Genomic DNA, 24,838 nt, shown 5'->3' with positions numbered 1-24,838 from the left:
GCAGGCCCCGCCCTCCCTTCCGCTTTGGGGAAGCAGAGGGTCTGGCGTTTCCGGTTGTACCGCGTGGGTCTCGTCCGAGTACGAGCTGGCGGAATGGCGGCGTTCGATGGCCCGGCAAAGCCGCTCCTGTCCCTAAACCCGCAGGAGGATGCCAAATTTAAAAAGGAGGTGGCTCAGGTTCGTCGGCGTGCGACCAAGGTGAGCGGCCGGCGCGGGCCCGACCGCGAGGGGAGGTGGCGGACCGGGTCTGGGGGTCCCGCCCGCGCGCCTCGGCCTCACCAAGCGTGTGCTTCGTCCGGCGTCACCCAGGTCGGGCCCCGACCTCAAGAGCTTGCGGGCCGAGGTTTCCTCCGGAGGACAGAGAAGTGACGGCTTTGGGCCGCGCGGGCTTTAGGGTCCTTACGGAGGTAAGGTAAGGAGTGGGTATCGCGGGGATGCTCGAAGAGAGGAGAGCCAGCTGTTGGGTCGGCCCTCGTCCCGCGGATCAGCTCCAGTCCAGCTTCGGCTGAGCCCCCAAACTGGGGAGATTTGTTTGCCTGGTTAGTGGTTTTGGAATTCTTAAAAGACAGTATTACCCAAGTTCTATTCGCTGTTTGGGGGCCCTGATATCAAGTTCAATAATATTTGCCCAAGATTTTATCATAAAATGTACATGGAAAAGCTTAAAAGTCTGTATTACCGAAGGCAGGAGTTCGAGGACAGATACTAAAAGGTTAGTAGGCTTCGTGAAGGTTTACTGACGTCTTAGAATTGTTTCTTTACTTGGGTGCGAGTAAATGGTGATCTGCAAACAATATTGAAGGGTATGTTTGTTAGAGTTCTTAGGCCAGAAGATTTTATCTGTTAATTCAGCGTGTAGTTACTGAGTATTCGTGCTCGGAGAGGGAAGCTGAGAAGACAGGCTACTGCTTGGCGATTGTCTTCGAGGACACCCTTTTTTTTTGTTGTTGTTGTTGGAGTATAGTTGATTTACAGTGTTGTGTTAATCTCTCCTGGGGTGTTGAATATAGTTCCCTATGCTATACAGTAGGACCTTGTTTATCCATTTTCTGTATAATAGTTTGCATCTGCTAACCCTAAACTCCCACCCCCTCCCCCACCCCGCTCCCCGCTGGGCAACCATAAGTCTCTTCACTATTATTCTTTATAGTTTCTGTTGTGGTAAGTGGAAATACAGGGTAGGTTTTTGATCTTTTGTCTTAATCTAAGAGCAGAGTTTCACAAGTTTTGTTGCAGTGTGATTTTTTTTTTTTAATTAAAAATATATATATATATATTTCCCTGGTCTTTATGTTTTCAGCAACAGGAGAAACAAAAACCTACTCCTGGAGTAATCTATGTGGGCCACTTACCACCAACCCTTTATGAAACCCAGATCCGAGCATATTTTTCCCAATTTGGCACTGTTAGAAGATTCAGACTGTCCAGGAGTAAAAAGGTAAGATTTTTGTATTGAATTAGATTGTTTTATTTTCCAAAAGCATATCATCCTTGACAGGTTTTGGAGCATGTTTGCATGTTACCGCTTATCACACTTCATTCCAGAAAGGGATTGGATAAGGTCTAGAACCTGAAGCAGACGGAGAACAAAATTAGTATTCCTGTGAATGTGTATTTTACTTTTTTTTTTTAAGGTAATTGCCTCAGTTCCTCAAATTAAATTGGCAATCCTAGTGAGTCCTTTTTATCCTGTAACTACTAACCCAAGGGTTCATGAACTTAAGTGTGAGGCTGGACTCTACACCTTATTGGTTGTGTGACTTTGGGCAAATTCTATAAGCTGCATGCTTTTTTTCTCAGGAGTATTGAATCAAAGCTTAAATGAGGTAATGAGTATAAGATTCTTAGAACAGTGCCTGATACACAAAGTACTGTAAAAATGTCACTGTATCATACTTACCTCCTAATAAAGATTTGTGTGGTTTATTTCAGTAATAGGGTGTGGCCAACCTTATTTTTTTTCCTACATACAATACTTGTAACCACAGAATTCTTGTTATTGGAATCTCTTTTTTTCTTGATAGTTTTTTCACATTTTACCACTTAAGTTACAACAGAACAGAGTTAACTACTTGTCCCTGCTCTGTTGTCACTGCCTGAATATGCTGCAGTTCGTTTATCCACCCTCTTGTTGAACGTTAGCTTTCTTCCAGTCTTGTCGATGAAACTGCTGGGAACATTCTTTGTGCAGGTATAGGTGACTTTCTCTTGAATAGTATTTTTCAGACCTTGAATCCACAATAAGAAGTAAGTTTTACAGCACAAGCCAGCACACATGTACCTGTACGTAAACATTAACTGAAATAAAAATCTAGGAAGATGATACTTAATTTTCCCATTCAGTTTATTTAAAAATACTTTTCTGGCATAATAAATTGATTCTGCTGCCCTTTAAAAGGGCAACTTTTAAACTCTTCAAACTCTGAGTTTGAAAAATAGCACTTTATAATATATCCTCTGGATGAGTATAGAATGATCTGTCTCATTTTTAGTGAGATTCAGTCAGTTCAGTCACTCAGTCGTGTCCAGCTTTTTGCGACCCCGTGAATCACAGCACGCCAGGCCTCCCTGTCCATCACCAACTCCCAGAGTCCACCCAAACCCATGTCCATTGAGTCAGTGATGCCATCCAACCATCTCATCCTCTGTCATCCCCTTCTCCTCCTGCCCTCAATCTTTCCCAACATCAGGGTCTTTACCAGTGAGTCAGCCCTTCACTTCAGGTGGCTAGAGTATTGGAGTTTTAGCTTCCAGTCAGTCCTTCAGGGCTGATTTCCTTTCGGATGGACTGGTTGGATCTCCTTGCAGTCCAAGGGACTCTCAAGAGTCTTCTCCAACACCATAGTGCAAAAGCATCAATTCTTCTGAGCTCAGCTTTCTTCACAGTCCAACTCTCACATCCATACATGACCACAGGAAAAACCATAGCCTTGACTAGACGGACCTTTGTTGACAAAGTGATGTCTCTGCTTTTCAATATGCTGTGTAGGTTGGTCATAACTTTCCTTCTAAGGAGTAAGCGTCTTTTAATTTCATGGCTGCAGTCACCATCTGCAGTGAGTTTGGAACCCAGAAAAATAAAGTCGGCCACTGTTTCCACTGTTTCCCCATCTATTTGCATGAAGTGATGGGACCAGATGCCATGATCTTCGTTTTCTGAATGTTGAGCTTTAAGCCAACTTTTTCACTCTCCACTTTAACTTTCATCAAGAGGCTTTTTAGTTCTTCACTCTCTGCCATAAGGGTGTGTCATCTGCATATCTGAGTTTATTGATATTTCTCCCGGCAATCTTGATTCCAGATTGTGCCTCTTCCAGCCCAGCATTTCTCATGATTTACTCTGCATAGAAGTTAAATAAGCAGGGTGACAATATACAGCCTTGATGTACTCCTTTTCCTATTGGGAACCAGTCTGTTGTTCCATGTCCAGTTCTAACTGTTGCTTCCTGACCTGCATATAGGTTTGTCAAGAGGCAGGTCAGGTGGTCTGCTATCCCCATCTCTTTCAGAATTTTCCACAGTTTATTGTGATGCACACAGTCAAAGGCTTTGGCATAGTCAATAAAGCAGAAATAGATGTTTTTCTGGAACTCTCTTCCTTTTTCGATGATCCATCGGATATTGGCAATTTGATCTCTGATTCCTCTGCCTTTTCTAAAACCAGCTTGAACATCTGGAAGTTCACAGTTCACATATTGATGAATCCTGGCTTGGAGAATTTTAAGCATTACTTTACTAGCATGTGAGATGAATGCAGTAGTGAGATTGAGAATCATTATTGAGTATCATTATTTGTTTATCAGCCTTTGGTGTTCTGTGAAACACTTATTCATGTTTTTGCCCTTATTGTTTTTTTCAAAGACTTTTTTTTCTGTCTTTTGTGGGTTGTTATTTTTTAAGTGTTTTTCCATAATGAAGTGCAGTTGTGTTCACCAGCCTTGTGTTCTGAAAATGTTGACAGGGAAGTAGAAAGGAAAGTGTAATGAACATCCTCCCTTGGATTCACTCATTGTTAATATCCTGATACGTTAGCTTCATCTCTTCTCATATCTATAAAAACGTACATACCTTTTTGGGTTTTTAACCTTTTGAAGAAAGTGACAGTTGTAATACTTTAATATAAATACGTCATCATAAATCTAAGAATAAGGACATTGTGCTGCTGCTAAGTCGCTTCAGTCGTGTCCGACTCTGTGCAACCCCATAGACGGCAGCCCACTGGGCTCCCCCGTCCCTGGGATTCTCCAGGCAAGAACACTGGAGTGGGTTGCCGTTTCCGTCTCCAATGCGTGAAAGTGAAGTTGCTCAGTCGTGTCCGACTCTTGGCGGTCCCATGGACTGCAGCCCACCAGGCTCCTCCGTCCATGGGATTTTCCAGGCAAGAGTACTGGAGTGGGGTGCCATTGCCTTCTCCAAAGGACATTGTGCTACATAATCACAATATGATGATCTCATTTACTGCCTCTTCAAATATCCCCAATAGTCCTTGCCATTCTGGGATCTAGTTAGGGTTTATGCATTGCACTTGATCGTTTATCTCTTCATCCTATGTAGAACAGTCTCTCTGTCCCTGTTTTGCTTGTTTGGTTTTTCTTGACATTGGCTCTTTTAAAGAGTTGAGGCCAGTTTTCTTAGAAAGTCTGCTCCTTGATGCAGTGCACTGAAATGTAACATTTCCAGCTTTGTTGCATATTTTAAAGCTACCCACCCCAGTTTTGACTATCTGCTTGGTATTTCTAACTTTCTTGGATTACTAGGTCAAGGTTTTGGCTTTTGAGTGTTTGGTTTGTGGGACACTTACATGTATTTTCACGTCAGATTTCAAAAGATTTATTATAGTGTCTTACACTCCACCATCGTTCCCCTCCTGAGTGAGTTGGGATGGTAGGAGGATTGTCAGACATTTAAAGTTTTACCAGAATCATCCTGTTGCGGATAACTAACCTGAGACTCTAGGTGGTGGCTGTGTCCTGATTGTTAGTCACTAGCACAGCTAGGAGTCAGCCTCCTGGCTCCCAACTCTTGTTAAGCCACACAGCCTGTGAATGGTTTCTTATTTCCAGGATCACATGACCAGTTTTGAGCCATATCCGAAAATAGTTTGTTTAATGCAAGATTGTAAAGTTTTTCTAATTGTTGTCACTAAGAATTGGAACTGTAGACGAGGGAAAGTTCTTTTTCTACTGCTCTAGGCTGAGACCCTATAAATTGGACTGAAAAACAGATTAAAAAGAGACTAAAATGTTTGCTTACTCATGGGAGTGCTCAAAGAAGGGGTTGTTAGAACTTTGAGGAGTGACAAGATTGAGGAAACAGTGCTTTGAGTTTATATGGTTGCAAGTTGTGGGGAGGCAAATATACAGGAGGCTAATAAGAATTCTAAGGTTTGGATCTTGGTGATAAAATCTGCTTAGTAAAGTTTGTTGTGTGGATTCCTCTAACATCTTTCTGATAGAAGGGAGAGGACGCCTTTCTAAATTTGTGTCCTGTTTTTAGGTAAATAAGGGGAGGGCAGAGTTTCTTGTTCTATTTCTCAGTACCTTCAGCTCAATAATTATTTGCCAGAGGAGCAGATGTGGGGCAGGCATACCCTGCCACCCTAAAGTAACATGTATCGAGTACTTGACAAAAGTGTGGAGCACTTGCCAGTTATTTTGTGTTTTCATGGCAACTCTATGAGAGTGTTTATTTTATCCTCATTTTATAGAAGGAAAAACTGAGGCTTAAACATTCCTTATCTGAGTGTCAGAGCTAAGATCCAAACCTGAGCATTTGGACTTTAGAACTCTTGTTAGCAAGCTCATTAGGTTATGGTGTAGAGGCCAGAACCTAGCATGTGTGTCTCTGAGAGAGTGGTCCCTGGTCCTGTGCCCTCAGCTGTGGAGATGATCAGTCGTTGTTAAACATGACAGTGAATGCGATGTTTTATTGATGGGCTGGGAGACACTGACTTAATTTCTTTTCATTTTTTTTTTCATATAAATGGGAATTACATTACCTGTGTTTTTGTGACGCATTTATTCCATCTCCCAAGTAGATGGATAATATGACCACCCATGAGGTCAATGAGTAAAGGACTATGGAGCCTACCAGATTCCTTTATGTTGGCTGTTGCTACTGAATAAATTCCAACTATAATCCCAGGAAATCTTCAAAACCAGAGGCAAATTTAAATTATTTTGGATCTTTTCTTTCCCTGTAACAGTCTGCACACTATGTGATTTGAAATTGAAAATTAAAGGTGTCTTAATGTTATTCCTTAATGCTATTCCTACTGCGAATTCCCTGGTAGCTCAGTTGGTATCTGCCTGCTGTGCAGGACACCCAGGTTCAATCCCTGAATCGGGAAGATCCCCTGAAGAAGGAAATGGCAACCCACTCTAGTATTCTTGCCTGGAAAATCCCATGAACAGAGGAGCCTGGCAGGCTATAGACTCGCAGGAGTCGGACATAGCTAATGTACATTATTTAATGACATTTTAGGGGTTTGGTGGCACATGAGTATGTAATTGTTCTGCTTTTTGTGGTGGATTTGTCATTGCAGACTGGAAATAGCAAAGGCTACGGCTTTGTGGAGTTTGAATCTGAAGATGTTGCCAAAATAGCTGCTGAAACAATGAACAACTACCTTTTTGGTGAAAGACTCTTGAAGTGTAAGTACCCGATTCTTAGCCTGTGGGATTTCAGGGATACTCCTGCTGACGGTGGCTGCGGTGGGAGGTTGCTTAGCTGCTTTTACGTCCCACCTCATCCCTGGGATGAGTCTCCTAAGCAGTGGTGCAACAATTTAAGTGCATTTTCAAGATAGGTTTGAACTGGAATTTTAAGATTTCTGGAGTGAGAGCTGTTTTCTGCTGAGATGGAGTTGGAACAGTTTCCTTAAGGAGTAAATAGGAAGGGCTTCCTGGTGAGGTGTGGGAGGCTTCCCTGAGGAAGAGTCATTAAAGTTGGAACCTGAAGATTAAATAACAGCCAGGTGAAGGGGTGGAACTGAGAATTTGGTGGGGGGACAGCAAATGCCAAACCAGTGACAAACGTAATTGCCTTCAAGGAGCATAGCGAGAGATGAGGGAGGAGAAGTAGATGAATGAAGGTCAGGTTACCAGAAGCCATGTAAAGCACAGTTTAGAATACATGCTGAGGACAGCAGAAACCACTAATGGTCCTAGACAGGATGATGTTCAGGGTGAGGAGTCACATGTCAGCCAGTCTTCATGGCCTTGGCTGAAGCTCCCCTGCAGAGAAACCATTGGAAGTACAAGGGCGACAGTAGCAGATGAGAGGTTCATCCCGCAGGAGGTGGAGCTCCCACCGACCCACCTCCCCAGAGCAGCCCATCCGGAGCCAGCACCCAGGTCACACCTCTCCATCTTAGTTCCTGTTGCTGTGAGAGAGGGTCCCAGAAGCCCCCTGAGATCCTGGGTGTTATTCGCACATGAAAAATGTGGCTCTTGCCAGAACGAAGTGGGTGATTGGGTGACCACATGTGTGAGATCCCTGCTGTGCTCCACCTGACTTCTGAAGGGTGGCACAAACAGTTCTGAACTCCAATATGAGGTGTTAGCCACATCCCCACCTTTTCTTTTTTTTTCAGGGGAGTAGTTTGTCTTGGAGGTGATCCCAGGGAAATACTTGTAAGGAGTGGAGATTTGACAGGGAGGAAGGAAGTCAGTAAAGGGTATGTTAGCAAGCGGGTTATTTAGGCATTTGGGCTCCTTCCTGCTGGTCACCTTGGGAAACAGAATTATCCCAGCTGACAAGCACAGAAACTGGGATCTTTGTGTACCATCTATCACTGGTGGAGGGTAGATCCCAGGGATTTTGGCTTCCCTGCATAAGGGGCTCAGTGTGCATCCCTAAGCAGAGAGATACAGATAAGCAGTGAGCTGCCTTAGTCTTGGGCAGGTGCCTGGAGGATATGAGCCAGAAGGTCAGAGCTTCTGCTGTTGTGAGTCACACAGTCTAAAAGTGGGAGTCCTTTTAGCTTCGGGAACCCTAAGGCTTCATTTCCACACACTCCTCTATGCACTCGTCTTGTTCACTCATGTATCTCTAGTCCTGGAATCGTTCTTGGCACACAGTGAGTGAGTGGTAGATAACTGTGGGCTGTCTGACTTTCCCTTGGGTACCTGCTTTATTCTTTCAGGCTTCTCCATGTAAATGGGGGACACATCAATTTGATTATGCTACAAGTGACACAAGGGAGAGTCTGGAGTGCTCATTAAAATCCTTTCCCTCCAACTTGATTGAGAACTTTTTTTTTCTTTCTTTTTTTAATTGTAGGTCATTTTATACCACCTGAAAAGGTACATGAAGAACTTTTTAGAGAGTGGCATATGCCATTTAAAAGGCCATCATATCCAGCAGTGAAACGGTACAATCAGAATCGGTCACTTGTTCAAAAGCTACGGATGGAGGAGCGGTTTAAAAAGAAGGAAAAATTACTCAGGAAGAGATTGGCTAAAAAGGGGATTGACTATAATTTCCCTTCATTGGTGAGTGTTCCTTTGTATAAAATGTCTCACCCAGTGTCTCCCCTTACGAGGTTTTGACTGAATGTTTGACACTGCAGTCATTGTAGGCTTGTCTTTGTAGGTTTGTCGAGCAGTCCTAGTATTTCCTGTTACACTACACAGGGGAGGAAATCCTGAAAGGGATTAACCAATTTGCAACACGTACCTGATTTAGTAGTTTTAGATGATTGAGTGAAACCTTATTTGACCGAAAACCATAATGCTTGTAGATTACTAGTAAAGGTGTCATTGCCAGGATTAAATGTTTGGTTATATTGTATGTTACCAGTAAATACCAAGACTGTAAAATGACCATCCTTTTTATGCCATTTTAGTTAAAATTTTGTTTCATGGTCCTTTTAAGTTGGAAATAGTCCTAAAAGTCTGTCAGAATTAACTAATAAGCATATGTATAATGATCTAATGGTAAGTTTTAAAATATACATATGTGAGACTGCTAGTTTTACAACTTCTTTTTCTATTACTTCTGTATGCTTATTTAGGTTAAGGTATTACATAAAAATGAGGAAAAGGCTTCAAACACTGGTCCTCAAAATTCCAGAAAGCACCAGGTAAAACTTTTGCTTATCATATTACCCACTTGATACTAGAAAAAGATAAATGGGGAAGTACATTCAGGACCACTATATCTAGTCAACACGCAGATTGATGAAGTCTCTTAAAATTTATTGAAGGCTTTACGTAAGAAGAAGAAAGCCGCTTCAGTCACTCCTGAGACTCCTGAGAAGGCTGTGGGTAGCCAGGTAAGAGTGTCCCCAGTATTCTGGGAATCCGGTATTGCAGTTTAAAGGAGGAAAGGCAGTTGCTGCTACTGTCGCTTTGCTTGCTCAATCTTGTAACGAAGTCTGATCAGCACCTAAGCGCTTAATCATGTGCAGCTATATCATCAAATGATGGAAACAGGCCAAAAATAATATGCGTAACTTATAAAAATAGAGGAGTGGCGGTGGGAGAGGGTCATTCCTAATATCGTCCCACATTTATGTATTATAATCTTTCACTTGAACCCAGGGTCCCACACCAGTTTGTACACCAACATTTTTGGAGAAACGAAAATCTGAAGTGGCTAAAATGAATGATGATGATAAAGATAATGAAATAGTTTTCAAACAGCCCGTATCTGGTGTAAAAGAAGAAACACAGGAGACTCAACCACCTGCAAGTTCAAAGAAAAAAAGACGAAGAAAACACAATCAGTGATTTTTTTTTTTAATGTATTGTGTATAGTTCTTCTGAAAAGATGATTTTATTATGAAGACTAATTCTTTATATTTAACTAGATACAGTGGAATGTAACCAGTAACAAGATAGTTGGGAAAAAACTGTCAATTCAAGTCCCTGAGGAAAGCAGTCAGTGATTCTGGCTTCCCTGCCCTTGCTGAAATCCGGGGTGCACACCAGTTTACAGCAGCTAGGCTTCCACTGCCTCTTGTCCTGTCTCTAGTTTTCTTTGCAGTTTTCACAGGTGCTTGTAGTTACTCTGCCTGGAGAGAAGATCACTATTAACTGCTGGTTTAAGTACTAAACTGTAACCTTTGTTGTTACTATCAAATAAAGAAAATCTTGCTTGACCGTCAAAATAGTTCTCTATTAGACCAAGCACATTTAACCCATCAGATGGCTGAAACTGGAAGTCAGATTCTATGGGCAGTGAGAAGGAGGTGTCAGTACTAATAGAGACTCATTTATGTATATATGATCATTTTTACCAATGTTAAATTAGTTTGTGGTGGGCTGGCATGGATTAATTAATAACTACCATCTTGTATCAGTATCATCAATCAGGAATTTGGTTTCAAGATTCATGTAGTGACCACCTGATAAACTTTTTCTGTTTTTTGTATGCAAGGGGAACTTGGATATCCTGAAATAAAAAATTGTTGGGTTTTGCCTTTCAATGATCTTTTAAGGTTTTGATACCCTTGAAATGTGTCAGCTAATTGAAGTGAAGTAAAAGTCTCTGAGTCATGTCCGACTCTTTGCGACCCCGGGGACTAATACAGTTCAGTCCATGGAATTCTCCAGGACAGAATACTGGAGCGGGTGGCCTTTCCCTTCTCCAGGAGATCTTTCCAACCCAGGGATCGAACCCAGGTCTCATGCATTGCAGGTGGATTCATTACCAGCTGAGCCACAAGGGATCAGCTAATTCAGTTTCATTAAAAGGATTCATTACCAGGAAACATTTTTTCATGTAATAGTTGTTAGATATTATGATGATAATACTGACCTAGGTGAATCAGTTTTAATACACAGAGAGCATAGGGACTTGCCTGGTAGTCCAGTGGTTAAGAATTTGCCAGTCAGTGCAAGGGACACAGGTTCATCCCTGGTCAAGATTCTACATGCCACAGAGCAACTAAACCTGCGCACCTAGAGCCCATTCTCCCCAACAAGAGAAGCCACTGCAGTGAGAAGCCTGTGCCCCGCAACTTGAGACCAGCCCCTGCTCACTGCAACTAGAGAAAGCCCACAAATAGCAACAAAGCCACACGCACCCAAAAAATAAACATACAAAGAACATCTTAGCTCTAGATTAGTCCCTATAGACTATGTTCATTATGTTTAATTAAATTGAATGAGTAACAGACCTGCCTACCTCTTTGAACCATGTCTGAATTTGTGGATCTAGAAGTCCATCTGGTTTCCATTCTGGGAAAGCACCAGATAAGCTTACCAATGCAGCCTGACAGATTTTTATTATTTCCCTGTTAACTGACCTACTGCCCAGACACTCCTCTTCTAGCTTGGTACTGATCATCATCACTTGACATGTGAGGAGTTTCTTGATGTACCCTGGAGCTGGATGGGGAGAGGGGTTTTTAGCATATATCATGGCAAAGAAATAGAGTTGAACTTAACATTTTCCTGGGAACTAGATTAGGAGCATTTGTCAAAGTAGTGTGGAGTTGATCCTCAGATTTTGTAGGGAAAAAATCAAGAATCTGGAAGTTGTAACCGTGGCTGATGGATCATGAGTCTGTCTCACTGCAATATGGCAAAGACTGTTCAAAGACTGACACAGGTGGGCACAGCAGGGCTCTGTCCCCTGTGCAGTGATGCCCGTGGCTGCTCTCAGCCCACAAGTGTGATGAATGTATACAAGTAATTTGCACTTTCTATAGGCAGAAAAAATCACAAGGCCCAAACCTAACTACATCATGGGTCAGCCTGTGACCCTCAAAGCGACCAGTTATCCTGCTGCCCAATCCAACCTGCTGCAGGGTTTTGTTTTACATTTTTAAATAGTTGAAAAAAATTGAGAAGTGAGTTTCAGGAAGTTCCCTGGTAGGGATCCTGCAAGCTGCCCATGCCGCTAAAAAAAACAGTTAAGGGTGGGGATAGATAATTTAGGAGTTTGGGGTTAACATACACGCCACTGTATATGAAACAGATAACAAACAAGAACCTGTTGTATAGCACAGGAAGCTGTACTCAATATCTTGTAATAACCCATAATGGAAAATAATCTGAAAATGAATACGCATGTAAACTGAATCACTTTGCTGTACGCCTGAAACTAACTTTGTAACTTCAATTTTTTAAAAAAGAAGAAGCTATAGCCTGGGTGCAAATATTTTCAAAGGACTTTTTATCCAGAATGGACCTCTGAAAAACAAGCAGCCTGAATTGTCATAGAACCCAATTTCTGCCTTCTGATAATAAAATGAAAAGTAATACAAGCTGTTTCCTTTTTTCCAGCTCTGTGGCATCTTAGTTCCCCGACCAGGGGTTAGACTCGGCTACTGCAGTGAAAGTGCTGAGTCTTAACTGCAGGACCTCCAGGGAATTCCCCAGACTATTTTCAATACTTGTATTTGCATTAAGGACTCAGGCATGGTAGATGTGTGATGATAATGAACATTTATTAAATCCTTGCATGTGTATTAGCTCATTTAATCAGGACAACCTATGAAGTTAGGCAGTTCTGTTCCTATCTGAATGATGAGGAGACTGAAGCCCAGAGAGCTTAAAGAACTTGCCCAGAAATAGCATATGATGAGCCAATTCAACTGACTTCTTTTGACGTCCTTCCAACAAAAGGGGCATGAAAGCTAGATTGTTAGTGACAGTGGGAAAAAGGAAAGACGCAAAAGCCTTGTGCTGACCTGAGCTGGTGACTGGAATGGAGGCAGAAGTGGGGCACTGGGGCAGGCGTGGGAGGAGGTGAAAAGTTCCCTTCTTCGAAGCTCAGTTTTGAAGCAGTTGTCAGCAACCTCACACTAGATGGCAGCAGATCCCAGGCGCTTTAAATCTACAGTCCTCTCCGTTCATTTAAGAAGCTAGCAAAATGCAAACTTATTAAAGGGGTTTATACCCTAATTTTTTTTAAACAAGACTTCCCTGAGAAAAACTATTATGTGTAGAATGGGTTAACAACAAAGTCCTACTGAGTAGTACTGGGAACTATATTCAATATCCTGATAAACCTTAATGGAAATTAATGTTAAAAAATAGTATATATATGTATAACTGAGTCACTGTTGTATGGATGGAATTAACACAACATTGTAAATCAACTACATTTCAATTTAAAAGAAATGACCTCCCTGAGAAGCATCTTTGTACACACCCACACACACACCACCAATTTCTAGACAACCAAAGATAGAAACTGCCACTATGAAATGACTCTTAAGCAACAGGGTGCTTAGTAACATTCTTTGGGTAATTGGTTATTGTTAAAAACATACTTGCAAAAGGATATCAGATAACCAGTAATACAACATACTGATGAAATGAACCGTGATCGTTTCTAGCTTATGAAGTTGCATGTAGTTATGAATAAGCATAGCTTAGGGTCATTGGACAATAATTATGGGAAATGGTTTTATAATTTGGTGTTTCCCAGTGTGTATTAGAATTTGGTGGCTGTATTTAAAAAGAAACGTTCATACAAGAGAATTTAGCTTTCCTGTTGTCATCACCGTAAACAATCTTTAGCCCATTCTGTTCAGAGTACTTCCTGTTGTCCACACACTATGCTCATTTAGGTTTTTTATTCATGAGGCCCAAATTAAAAGCACAAAATAAACGGATTGGGTTTTTTTTTTTTTCTTTTTTCGCACCATGCAGCTTACAAGGTCTTAGTTTTTCAAACAGGAATCGAACCCTGTTTTACAGGCCCTTGGCAGTGAGAGCTCAGAGTCTTAACCACTGGACCACCAGCAAGTTCCCTGGGACATTTTTCTATTTCAATTAGTAAATCTCAACATTTGAAATTATTTTCAAGTTCTATCTAGGTGTTATATTTCTGGCCATTTTCCTCTTAGGAACAAAAACAGAAACAAAACATAATTGTTTGGGAAGTCAGGGCTTCAGCTGGCTTCAGTTCAGGGCTTCAGTGACTGCTCCATTGATCCAGAGAATATTTCACATGCTTATCTACAAATTTCTCCCGACTCGGAAGCAATCTGTTTTAGAAACAAATTGCTCACCAAGTTATCTGGGTGGCCTGCGCTGCCTCTGTGTGTGTTGACAGAAAGAAGGAAATGTGTTCTGTGTTATGGAAGTTACATTTTTGTGCTCATAAGGGGCCAAGTTTAGAATTTCCCCTGTTAAGAGTAAGTGCTGTCAACCCTACCATGCCCAGGAAAAGAAGTTCAGACATTCGATACTTGCCAAACATAGTTTCCGCAGCAAATGTGCCCTGAGCGACGCTGCTGGTCTCTGGCGGCTCCATTCACAGGTTCTACTATGACTTGAGCACCAGAGGGAAGAGCTGTGGCCTTGGCTCAAGGAAGAAGCACAGCTTTTGGACGAGAAACAATTAACTCTGAATTGTCCATCCAAGAGAGAAACTATTCAGATGGTTTTTGGCAGGGATATAGGATCATCACTGATAATTTTTTTCTTCTGAAGAAGGTGTCAATTTTTATTCTATTTCTGCTTTAACACTTAGCTAGATGATAAATATTGTGGGTTTTTCTAATTAGCTTTAAAAAAGACTGCCAATGCATGTTTGGTACAATAAAAAATGCAAGCAAGTTGTTTAGTAAATGCAAATTGTAGAAGTGTTTCCTACCTTGCATATTTGTACATAGCTAATTATCTGATTTAATGTTAATGTAGAATCAGCCATATAAAGGCATGTTACTCACCTAGCTCATTATTTAAGGTTTTCCGGTGACTTTTTATTTTTTTCAATTTTAAGTTATTGCCTGAATAGGTACTACATGCAAAAGGTAGAAAAGTTAGAATTGTTCCAACCGAGTGAAACATCAATCTGTCCATCCTGTTCAATTGCTCGCTCCACCCCACCAGCCGTGTCCCTCAGCTGGAGAAGTGCTCCCCCCTCGTCCTCTTGGGGTGCTGCCTCCCCAGGAAGCTGCCCAGTTTCTGGAAAAAAGAAGCCTTGTTTGTTTCCTCTTCATTGTCTGTTCGTTGTTGTTTATTTGCTAAGTCATTTCTTTGCAACCCTGTGGACTGCAGCACTCCAGGCTTCCCTGTCCTTCACCATCTCCCAGAGCTTGCTCAAACTCACATCCATAGAGTTGGTGATGCCATCCAACCATCTCATCCTCTGTCACCCCCTTCTCCTCCTGCCCTCAATCTTTCCCAGCATCAGGATCTTTTCCAGTGAGTTGACTCTTGGCATCTGGTGACCAAAGTACTGGAGCTTCATTCAGCTTCAACAGCCCATCCCAAGTACCAGTATTCCTAAGGGTAGGAGCTTTGTCCTAGTAATGGTTATACCCCAGTGATTGAAACAATGCTGGTACATCATATTTGTTTCATTAACTCAATGAGATAGCCCCACTGTCACATCTAGAGAAAGCCTGCACAAAGCATGAAGACCCAGTGTAGCCCTAAATAAATTAATCAAATTTTAAAGAGAGACCAGTGTAGCTGGCACAGAGTTGGCAAAAAAGGCAGTGGGAGGAATGAGGGGGAAGGAAAGTGAGGCCAGATGGGGCATGTCCTCAGAAGCCATTGTTAATTGTTAGCCTTGACCCTGTGTAAGACGAAGAGCACTGGTGAATTTACATTTGGTGGTGGGGGGGTGGGTGGCTGTGTGGCACAGCTTGCGGGATCTTAGCTCCCCAACCAGGGATGAACCCTGACCAAGGCAGTAGAAGTGCTGACTCCTAACCACTGGACTTCCAGGGAATTCCTGGTGGGTATACATTTTCAAAGGATCCCTGCTATACTGAAAACAGACTGAAAAACCACCCAAGAGGAAGTTAATGCCCAGGCCTTTATCCAGCAGGCATCCATAGTGGACTTGACCAGGGTGATACAATGAAAGAGATGAGGGGTGCTCGACTTTTGGAGATGGTATGAAGGTAGACATATTTGCTGATGTTGACATGGTGTGAGAGGGAAAAAAAGAGGAGTCAAGTTTGACACGAACTATTTTGGCTACAGCATCTGGAAGAACAGAGCTGCACTGACTGAGATGAAACCTGTGAGAAGGTGCTTCAAGGAAGGTCAGGGACCAGCAGCTACATGCCAGGTGGAAGTCAGAGGTGCCCATCAGACTGCCTGGAGATGTTCCTGAACTCAAGTCCGGCTGCTGCTGCTCAAAAATCGATGACTGAGGGAATCCCCTGGGGGTCAGTGGCTAGGACTCCGTCCTTTCGCTGCTGAGGACATGGGTTCAATCTCTGGTCAGGAAACTAAGATCCCGAAGCTGTGCAGCCATAAAAAAAATAAATAAATGTTTAAGAGAGAGACAAATGTAGGTAGAAAGGAAAGTTGCCTTCAATCAGAATGCGGGCAATCTAGAGATGGTGGGCTCAGTGTTCCCCATACACCACCTCTGAAGATTTTGCTCGGCCATGAAAGTTGTTGTTGTTGTTGTTTTTAATAATTTTATTTATTCATTTTTGGCTGTGCTGGGTCTTTGTTGCTATGCAAGATTTTTTCTCATTGCAGTGAGCAGGGGCTACTCTCTAGGTGTGGTTCCAGGGTTTCTCATTCCATTGGCTCCTCTTGCTGCAGAGCACAGGCTCTTAGAGCACATGGGGCTTCAGTAGTAGCAGCTCCCAGGCTCCAGAGCACAGGCTCAATAACTGGTGCACGGCCTTAGTTGCTCCAAGGCACATGGGATCTTCCTGGAGGATCCAGCCCGTGTCTCCTGCGTTGGCAGGCAGATTCTTTACCACTGAGCCACCAGGGAAGTCCGGCCATGAAAGTTTTTAAAGGGAAAGAGGGAAGTAATCTCAGTGAATCACTGAGATGAGGGGTCAGAGTGGCTGCCACCCTTTACTGTGTACAGACTGCTGCTAGGACTGCTCCTGATGCTAACTGTTTACACAGTTTATTCCTGAGATTACTGAAGGGGAAGCTGGGGAAGAGATCTGGTCATCTGTTAATTACTTGTTCTTCATTTCTCTTCTTTGATCTACAGGAAGAACCAATACGTTAGACAAGGTATTGTGTGATTAAAAGATCTGAAAGGTGTGCTAGGGCCAGAACTGAGTAGGTCATGGGGGCACCTGGTTTAAGGTTAATAACAAGACAAAGGGGCCTCCTACAGAAACCTCTTTCCTGACAAAAGCCACTTACAGAGATGACAGGTGCAATTGGACATACAGTCTGATATTCAGTGGAGACCTCTGAGCTGAAGACAAAGATTCAGGTTACAGTCCTAAGATCTAGTGAGCCCTAGAGGAGGTGGTGAGGGAGCTGGGGCACTCCAGTACATGGAGGTCAGGGTGAGGGGCAGGATCCAGTCAAAGCAGGAGAATCGAAGTAAGATGGGAGGACAACCAGGACACAGAGGGCCTGGAAGTCAAGTGAAGACCGTGCCACTGGACAGGTCAAAGAAGATGAAGCCTAGGATGGACAGCTGGATTCATTAATGTGGCAGTGACTTGCAAAGGGACATCTAAGCTCATTTCCAGCCCTGAAGTTTTATGACTATCCATTTGGTTTATGCAGTCTTCCCAGATGACTCAAGCAGTAAAGAATACGCCTGTAGTGCAGGAAACACAGGAGAATTGAGTTTGATCTCTGGGTTGAGAAGATTCCCCTGGAGGAGGAAATGGCAACCCACTCCAGTATTCTTGCCTGGAGAATCCCATGGACAGAGAAACCTGGCGGGCTACAGTCCATGGGTCACAGAGTCGGACACAACTGAGTGACTAACACTTGGTTTATGCAAGTTACTCTGTTTTGAATTAAACAATTAAATAATGAACAGTCAAATCCTTCTTTCAACACAGTCCCCGCCCTCTCCCTGCTTCTTGTAGAATAAGGGCAGGAAGCATGGAATCCTCTTCCAGCTAATCTCTAACGCCATTACTCCTTCAGACATTAATTCTGCTTAGAGACTCAAGCTTTTAGATTGGAGTCAGGATACAAACCCACTTTAGCCTAGTTTCAATGTCTCTATCCTCATTACTTGTTTCTTTCCAGAGACCTCCTGAAACTTCTGGAAGTTACAAATCAGTCTTCTCATCCATCTTCTGCTCCAAATTAGAAAAATTTGACACCTACATAAGGATGTTCTTTTTATTTTCCTCCAGATACTTTGATGCTGCTGCTTGGTCTGAAAAGCATCATTCCTCTAATCAAGAATTACATATTTGAGACATTTAGGGCCAAGGCTAAGACACAGGATCCCATAGGAGGGAGCAAGACAATTAGGAGCCAGGCTCACAGAAGTCCATAATTTGTTTTTGTTTTTGTTTTTTTTCATATAAGCACTGCTTTAATAGCATTGGAGTTTGTATGTAGTTTTATTATATGTTACTTATATGTTGTTTCATTAAGTTTATATGTTTTTCATTTTCATTCAATTCAAACTATTTTTTAACTTCCCTTCTGCTTTATTCTTTGACCTGGATTGTTTACGAGTATGTTATTAAGTTTCCAAATATTTGAGAATTTTCCACATTTTTTGTTACTGATTTTTAAATTAATTCCATTGTCTAAAGATAACATACTTTGTATGATTTTAATCATTTTAAATTTATTTAGGCCTGTTTTATGACTCATAATGTAATATATATATGGGTAGATAGTCTGTGTGCATTTGACAAAAATATCCATTCTGCTATCAAGAGAATTGTTCCATAATCTCCAACTAGGTCAAGTTAGTTGATAGTATTGCTCAAGCTTTTATGTTTACTAATTTTCTGTCTGATTATCAATTATCAAAAAAAGAGTGTTGAATTACTAACTATAATTATGAATTTGAGAAGACCACAGTTTTGTTGTTGATGATTAGGGAGCCTCTGTCCAACTTCTGGGATACGTGGCATCCAAACTTATGTAACATAAATTCCTCCTCTGTGAGTCTTTAGCCTGCCTCGATCAGGCATCCTTGATCTGTGTGTTTGGTCCTCATGATTTGTACTCTCCCTCAGGGAGATCCAGCTACATGCCCTGAATTTGACTACAGACATGATCACTAATGTGTCAGAGTTGAATGGGCAGAGTGCTTTATTTCTTAATGCTACATGAGATAACAGGGTGTCTGACAATACACAGGTGTCTCCACTTCAGTGAAGTGTGATACTAGCTGCATGCAGACCCCGTGCCAGACATGCACGCAGCTGTGGGTACCCTGTCTGTGTGCACCACGCTCTCTGATCATCTCCTTCTCTTACCTCCCAACACACTATTTTTTTTTTAATTGATATTAGCTACTTGTTATGTTCTTATTTCTTTTAATGGCCCAAAGGAAATTTTTCTCGGCAACCCATCTTCCTTTCTTGGAAATGGCACTCTGATTGCCTTTTAGTTTTTCTCACACTGGATTAATTTTTTTTCGTCCCAGGTAATGAAATTGAGACACTTTGGGTAAAGCCTGGGCGTGGGTGTTGATGGAGCAGGACACCTGGGGAGGAAGTCAGGGACCGGGGCCTCCCTGGCCCTGCAGGAGCTCACCAGCTGCCTTAGCCCTGCCCCTTCGCCTCCCTGAGCCTAGGTGTTTGGATCAGGCCAAGAAGTTAGGCACTGAGGTGGCCAGTCTCTGAGGTCTCTTTGACCCTCACTTCTAGAGATCTTCACTGGCATTCCACCATGGATGCATACTCACCAGAAAGGAAGTTCTCCTCGCCCTCAGTCTGCCTGGTGATGGGAAAGATCTGAGACCTGGCTGGCCTGAGGATGCAGAGTAAACAAACCCCCCATGACTACACCCCTGCCCCCACTGCTGAGGGTTCCCCCCCACAGGTCAGTATGGCGCCCAGATTGCTGGTTGGAGGCGAGCGTGAGCTGTGAAGAGCCGAGGGACACTCCCCACTGGGGTGACTACTTATCTGCCTGTCTCCCTGGGACTGGGTCTTTATCCTCCTCAAGCCAACCCCTCTTTCACAGCCAGCCATCAACGGCACAGAACAAGTGCCCAGGAAGTGCCCAGTGAGTGAGTAGGCCATATGTGAGTGACTAAAGACAGTATAAGTGAGAGAAATGCCTAATCCGCTTAATGGGAAGGAGGAGAGCAAAGCAGACGACTATCTGACGCCACTCTGACTCCGGGAGGACCTAAGATTCAGCACACTGTCAGCCAGCATGCTGGGGATTTGCTCAACAGAAAAAGAATGTGAGGGCAGTCTGCGTGGTTTCTGCCTCCCCAACCCCAGTTGTCTTGAATTGACCACCTCTCTCCATGACCGATCCCTGTGGTTTGAATGGAGTGACCCTGCCCAGGCCACATGGACAGGTGTGTTACAGGCTTTGAGTGGCTTCCCTAGGACTCCTGCTAGAACAGTTGGGAATAGGCTTCTGGACTCCCAGCACACAAGCCTTGGGTTGCCAGTGGGCATCTTAACACTGCAGGGAGCTCCAGCCTGAGAATAAAACCAATTCCAAAGAAAGCCAAATGGGTTTCTGACACACTCATTGGAATCCCTTGCTCCAGCCAAGCCCAACATCCCCTGAACTTTCCAGTTAGATGGGCCAGTAATTTCCTTTTCTGCCCCCTTAAAGCAGTTTGAATTGAGCTTCTGTGACAGATAACCAAAGATGTGCTGACAAAGCATCTCTTTTTTTTGGCCACACCACATGGCACGTGGGGTCTTAGTTCCCTGACCAGGGATAGAACCCGCACCACTGCCCTGGAAGCACAGAGTCTTAACTCCTGTGATCTCAGGTGGCCTCGGCCTGCACCGGCTTGGAGCCGGCTTGGGTTCCCAACCAGAGATTGAGGCTGGGTCGTGGCGGTGAAAGCACCAGATCTCAGCTACTAGACCGTGGTCAGTGACAAGGCCCTGGAATTTCAGCTTTGCAGAAAAGAATTTCCTCAAAGATGATAAGTAGTGAAGCCAGTAAAGTATTTATTAGGAAGAAAAATAGTACAGTATGTGTGGAGACACACGGGCAGACTCAGAGGGAGAGGCCCTGAGTTGCTGAGTCAGTCACATCCTCATTTCTTCTGGGTTTCCTTTGGCCAATCATTATGACTTGTCTGGTTCACAGTCCGTATTTGGTGTATCTCAGGATCCTCCCATGTGTTTACATGCATCTCTTAGCCAAGACAGATTCTACTGCAAAGGCCTATGGGTAGAACATCCCTTGACATGACTCCTCTTTGGCCTCTAAGGAGCCTTTCCTATGCATGTGTGGAAAAGGAGGTCCCCTGACTTTGGGAACGAGAAATATGTGGTCTGTGCAGGGTCCAGCCTCCTCCCTTAATTGCCCTGCTATTCTCATCTTGGACTTTTGGTCAATAGAGAATGAATCTCCAATTGCTTTACCCTGGGATGGGGCCCATCTGCCTCCTGCCTCAAGTGGACTGCCAGGGAAGTCCCAGATTTTTAAAAACTGGCAGTTTTGAAATAACCACAGGCTTTGAAGAGTCAAGTTTTATCAGAACAAACAGCATTGGAAAATATACTCTCAGAGGGGAGCCTGAGGACCATGCTGGAAAAGAGGCAGGGGTCCCCAGCCGTTCCAGGTCCTGCTGGGCCGACGTGGCCAGGCTTGGGGGCCACAGAGGTTAAGAACATTCCTCTCCTCCCTCCACTCCTCCTGTGGTCCTCCTGCAAGCAGGTGTTGCTGCCTTTAAACAGGGCTTCTAAAAGTCTCAGCAAGCTGAGGGCAAGGGGCTCTAGAAGCCTGCAAGGAGTTGGGTGGGGGTCCCTGACACCTGTTTTGCTAGTAAAATGCAAGGAAGCCCACACAGACTCTTGCCACCCCTAGTGTGGCCAATGGGGGAGTCTCCCCCTCCCCCTGTTTGCATTGTAAACATGTCTTGAATAATTTAGCCCCTCTTTTTCTGGTTAAACATTACCCACAGCTGCCTGCTGGATGGAAAAAGCAGCCAACAAATCACCCAGCAGGTATGTGTCAGTGAAGAATTCCTCACTCGCTCACCAGCAGGATGCTGACCTTTCGTTTTAACAGCCTGGGGGTGGAAGGCCCTGAAAGTCACTTGTGCAGAGCATGGAGGTCGCTGCTCATTGATCCTCCCAGAGGCTCCATGTGTCTAGAAACTGATGTTGTAAGGACTTCACATATCCAGCAGGCAGGTCCTTTAAGCAGGCAACATGGGCCCAGTGGCAAACTTATTCGTTTTTCCTTCCAAAAACTGTGTTTTCAGAAAAAAAAAAAATTAAAAATTTGCTTTGCTGTCCAGTGGTAGATGGAAGCTTGGTAGCTTCTCACATGTCCCTCAGAAACAAAACAGACTTTAATGTCACCTTACTGATGGTACTTATTGCTGGGAAGGTTGACATTATCTGGAATACATGCCAGGTCCTGGGAGATGCTTTGAACATACTCTTCTTGCGCGTGTGTGTATGCTCAGTGTCTCAGTGGTGTCCGACTCTTTGTGACCTCATGGACTGTAGCCCGCCAGGCTCCTCTGTCCATGGAATTTTCCAGGCAAAAATAGTGGAGCGGGGTTGCTGTTTCCTACACGAGGAGATCTTCCCAACCCAGGGATCAAACCTGTGACTCATATCTCCTGCACTGGCAGACAGATTCTTTACCCAGCAATCCCCACTCATCTTGTATATAGATCCGTAAAACATATACCTGTGAAGATAGACTTTATTTTTAATGCAAAAATACCACACAGACAAGCCAACTCAAACTCAGGCTAAGCAAATGGCTCAGACCTCAGAGTTTGTTGGCAGAAGAGAGCACATCCCCTGGGTCCATTGGACCCAAAATCCTATGTTCTGTATACTTTTTGCCACCTCCAATATATAAATAAAGGAATAGCAAAAGTTAATTTATTCATTTATTTTTAAAAAACTATTTTATGGAAATATAGTTGATTTTTTATATTGTGTTAATTTCAGGTACACAGCAGAGTGACTCAGTTATATATACATGTATACTTTTTCAGAATCTTTTCCATTATAGGTTATTATAATATATTGAATAGAATTACCTGTGCTATACAATAGATCCTTGTTGGTTATCTATTTTATACATATTCAGTTCAGTTCAGTCGCTCAGTTGTGTCCGACTCTTTGCGACCCCATGAATCACAGCTCGCCAGGCCTCCCCATCCATCACCAACTCCCAGAGTTTACCCAAACTCATGTGCATCGAGTCGGTGATGCCATCCAGCCATCTCATCCTCTGTGGTCCCCTTCTCCTCCTGCGCCCAATCCCTCCCAGCATCAGGGTCTTTTCCAATGAGTCAACTCTTCGCATGAGGTGGCCAAAGTATTAGAGTTTCAGCCTCAGCATCAGTCCTTCCAATGAACACCCAGGACTGGTCTTCTTTAGGATGGACTGGTTGGATCTCCTTGCAGTCCAAGGGACTCTCAAGAGTCTTCTCCAACACCACACTTCAAAAGCATCAATTCTTTGCAACTCAGCTTTCTTCACAGTCCAACTCTCACATCCATACATGACCACTGGAAAAACCAGAGCCTTGACTAGACGGACCTTTGTTGGCAAAGTAATGTCTCTGCTTTTAAATATGCTATCTAGGTTGGTCATAACTTTCCTTCCAAAGAGTAAGCATCTTTTAATTTCATGGCTGCAATCACCATCTGCAGTGATTTTGGAGCCCCCCAAAAATAAAGTCTAACACTGTTTCCACTGTTTCCCCATCTATTTCCCATGAAGTGATGTATTAATGTGTCTGTATTCATCCCAAACTCCTAATTTATCCCTCCTCTCTTTTCCCCTTTGATAACCATAAATTTGTTTTCTGTGTCCATGAGTTATTTCTGTTTTATAGATAAGTTCATTTTTGTCATATTTTAGATTCCACCTATAAGTAATATCATATGATATTTGTCTTTCTCTTTCTGGCTTACTTCACCAAGTATGATAATCTCTAGTTTCATCCTTGTGAAAATTTTAAATTAAGGATGAAAACTGTAAATTGAGTTTTCCTTTCTTGATATTCTAAAAGCACTTACTGTCTCTTCACCACTTTAAAAAATCAGCTTTATTGAGATATTTTACATATGATGAAATTCTACTTATTTTATTTTTTAAATGTTAAGTGTACAGTTGAAGGAGTTTGCACAAATGCACACACTAGTGAGAACAGCAGTGTTCAAGATACAGAACACTTCCTTCACCCCAAAGTCCCTCATGCCCCTTTGCTGCCAACCCCCTCCCAGTACTCCCGCCTCCCAGCAACCACTGGTCTCATTTCTGACCCCAGAGTTTGCCTGTGTGTATGAATGGAATTGTAGGGCAGGCACTCATTTTTGTCTGTTTCTTTCACAGGACAGAACGCTCTCATGATCATCTGTGGACCAGTATTTTGTCTTCTTCTCTCTAGGTGATGTCCTGAATGAAGCAGTTTATCCCTTCACCAGCTGAGGGACCTGTGGACTATTTCCAGTCTTCTACTGTCATTAGTGAAGCTGCTCTAAACATCTGTGTACAAGACTTTGAAAATATGTTTTTGTTTCTCTTGGGTAAATACCCAGGAGTGGAATCTCTGATTATGAGATAAATGCATTACAAGTTTGTAGAAACCCACCAAACTATTTCCAAAGCAAGTTTATGTTTCTAACTGCTGTATGAGGTCCCCAGTTGCTCCACATCCTTGCCAACACTTGGTAGAGTCTTTTTTTTTTTTTTTTACTTTTATTCTAGGCCCCTGCCCAGGGATTGAACCTAGGCCTTTGGCAGTGAGAACATGGAGTCCTAGTCACTGGACCACCAAGGAAATCCTGGTAGAATCTTATTAAGTTTAGCCATTCTAGTAGGTATTTAGAGAGATCTTATTGTAGTTTTGATTGCTGCCCTTTGTTTTCTCAGAGAAAATAGGCAGGCGGGTCAGAGCTCAGGATGTGTTCTTGTGGCCTTATCCAAACGCTGAAGCTGGGGAGGTAGCTCCCATGGACCCAAGTCAAAACATGTGGAAACGGACATGGACAACAGACTTGATTGCCAAGGCCAAGGGGATGGGATGGGAGTTTGTGATT

At 43.1% G+C, this 24,838-nt stretch overlaps 1 protein-coding gene across 3 annotated transcripts; it reads left to right on the top strand.

Annotated features, from left to right (window-relative positions):
- On the top strand, positions 1–24,394 carry NIFK (nucleolar protein interacting with the FHA domain of MKI67). 3 transcript variants are annotated; one of them, XM_055572935.1, is made up of 7 exons: positions 1–198; positions 1,301–1,438; positions 6,545–6,653; positions 8,284–8,495; positions 9,017–9,085; positions 9,209–9,277; positions 24,187–24,394. In XM_055572935.1, exons 1-7 carry the CDS (start codon positions 94–96, stop codon positions 24,196–24,198), a joined length of 714 nt encoding a protein of 237 aa, XP_055428910.1. In that variant the 5' UTR covers positions 1–93; the 3' UTR covers positions 24,199–24,394. The 3 variants fall into 3 exon arrangements, with proteins under 3 accessions (XP_055428910.1, XP_055428909.1, XP_055428908.1); XM_055572934.1 differs by having other exon boundaries at positions 24,132–24,394; XM_055572933.1 differs by lacking the exon at positions 24,187–24,394 and adding an exon at positions 9,546–10,432.
- The last annotated feature ends 444 nt before the right edge of the window (positions 24,395–24,838 follow it).

Source organism: Bubalus kerabau, chromosome 3 (genome assembly GCF_029407905.1).
Source record: "Bubalus kerabau isolate K-KA32 ecotype Philippines breed swamp buffalo chromosome 3, PCC_UOA_SB_1v2, whole genome shotgun sequence".
NCBI lineage: Eukaryota > Metazoa > Chordata > Mammalia > Artiodactyla > Bovidae > Bubalus > Bubalus kerabau.
The sequence above is the reverse complement of the archived record's forward strand: the minus strand, read 5'-3'. Positions and strand labels throughout refer to the sequence as shown.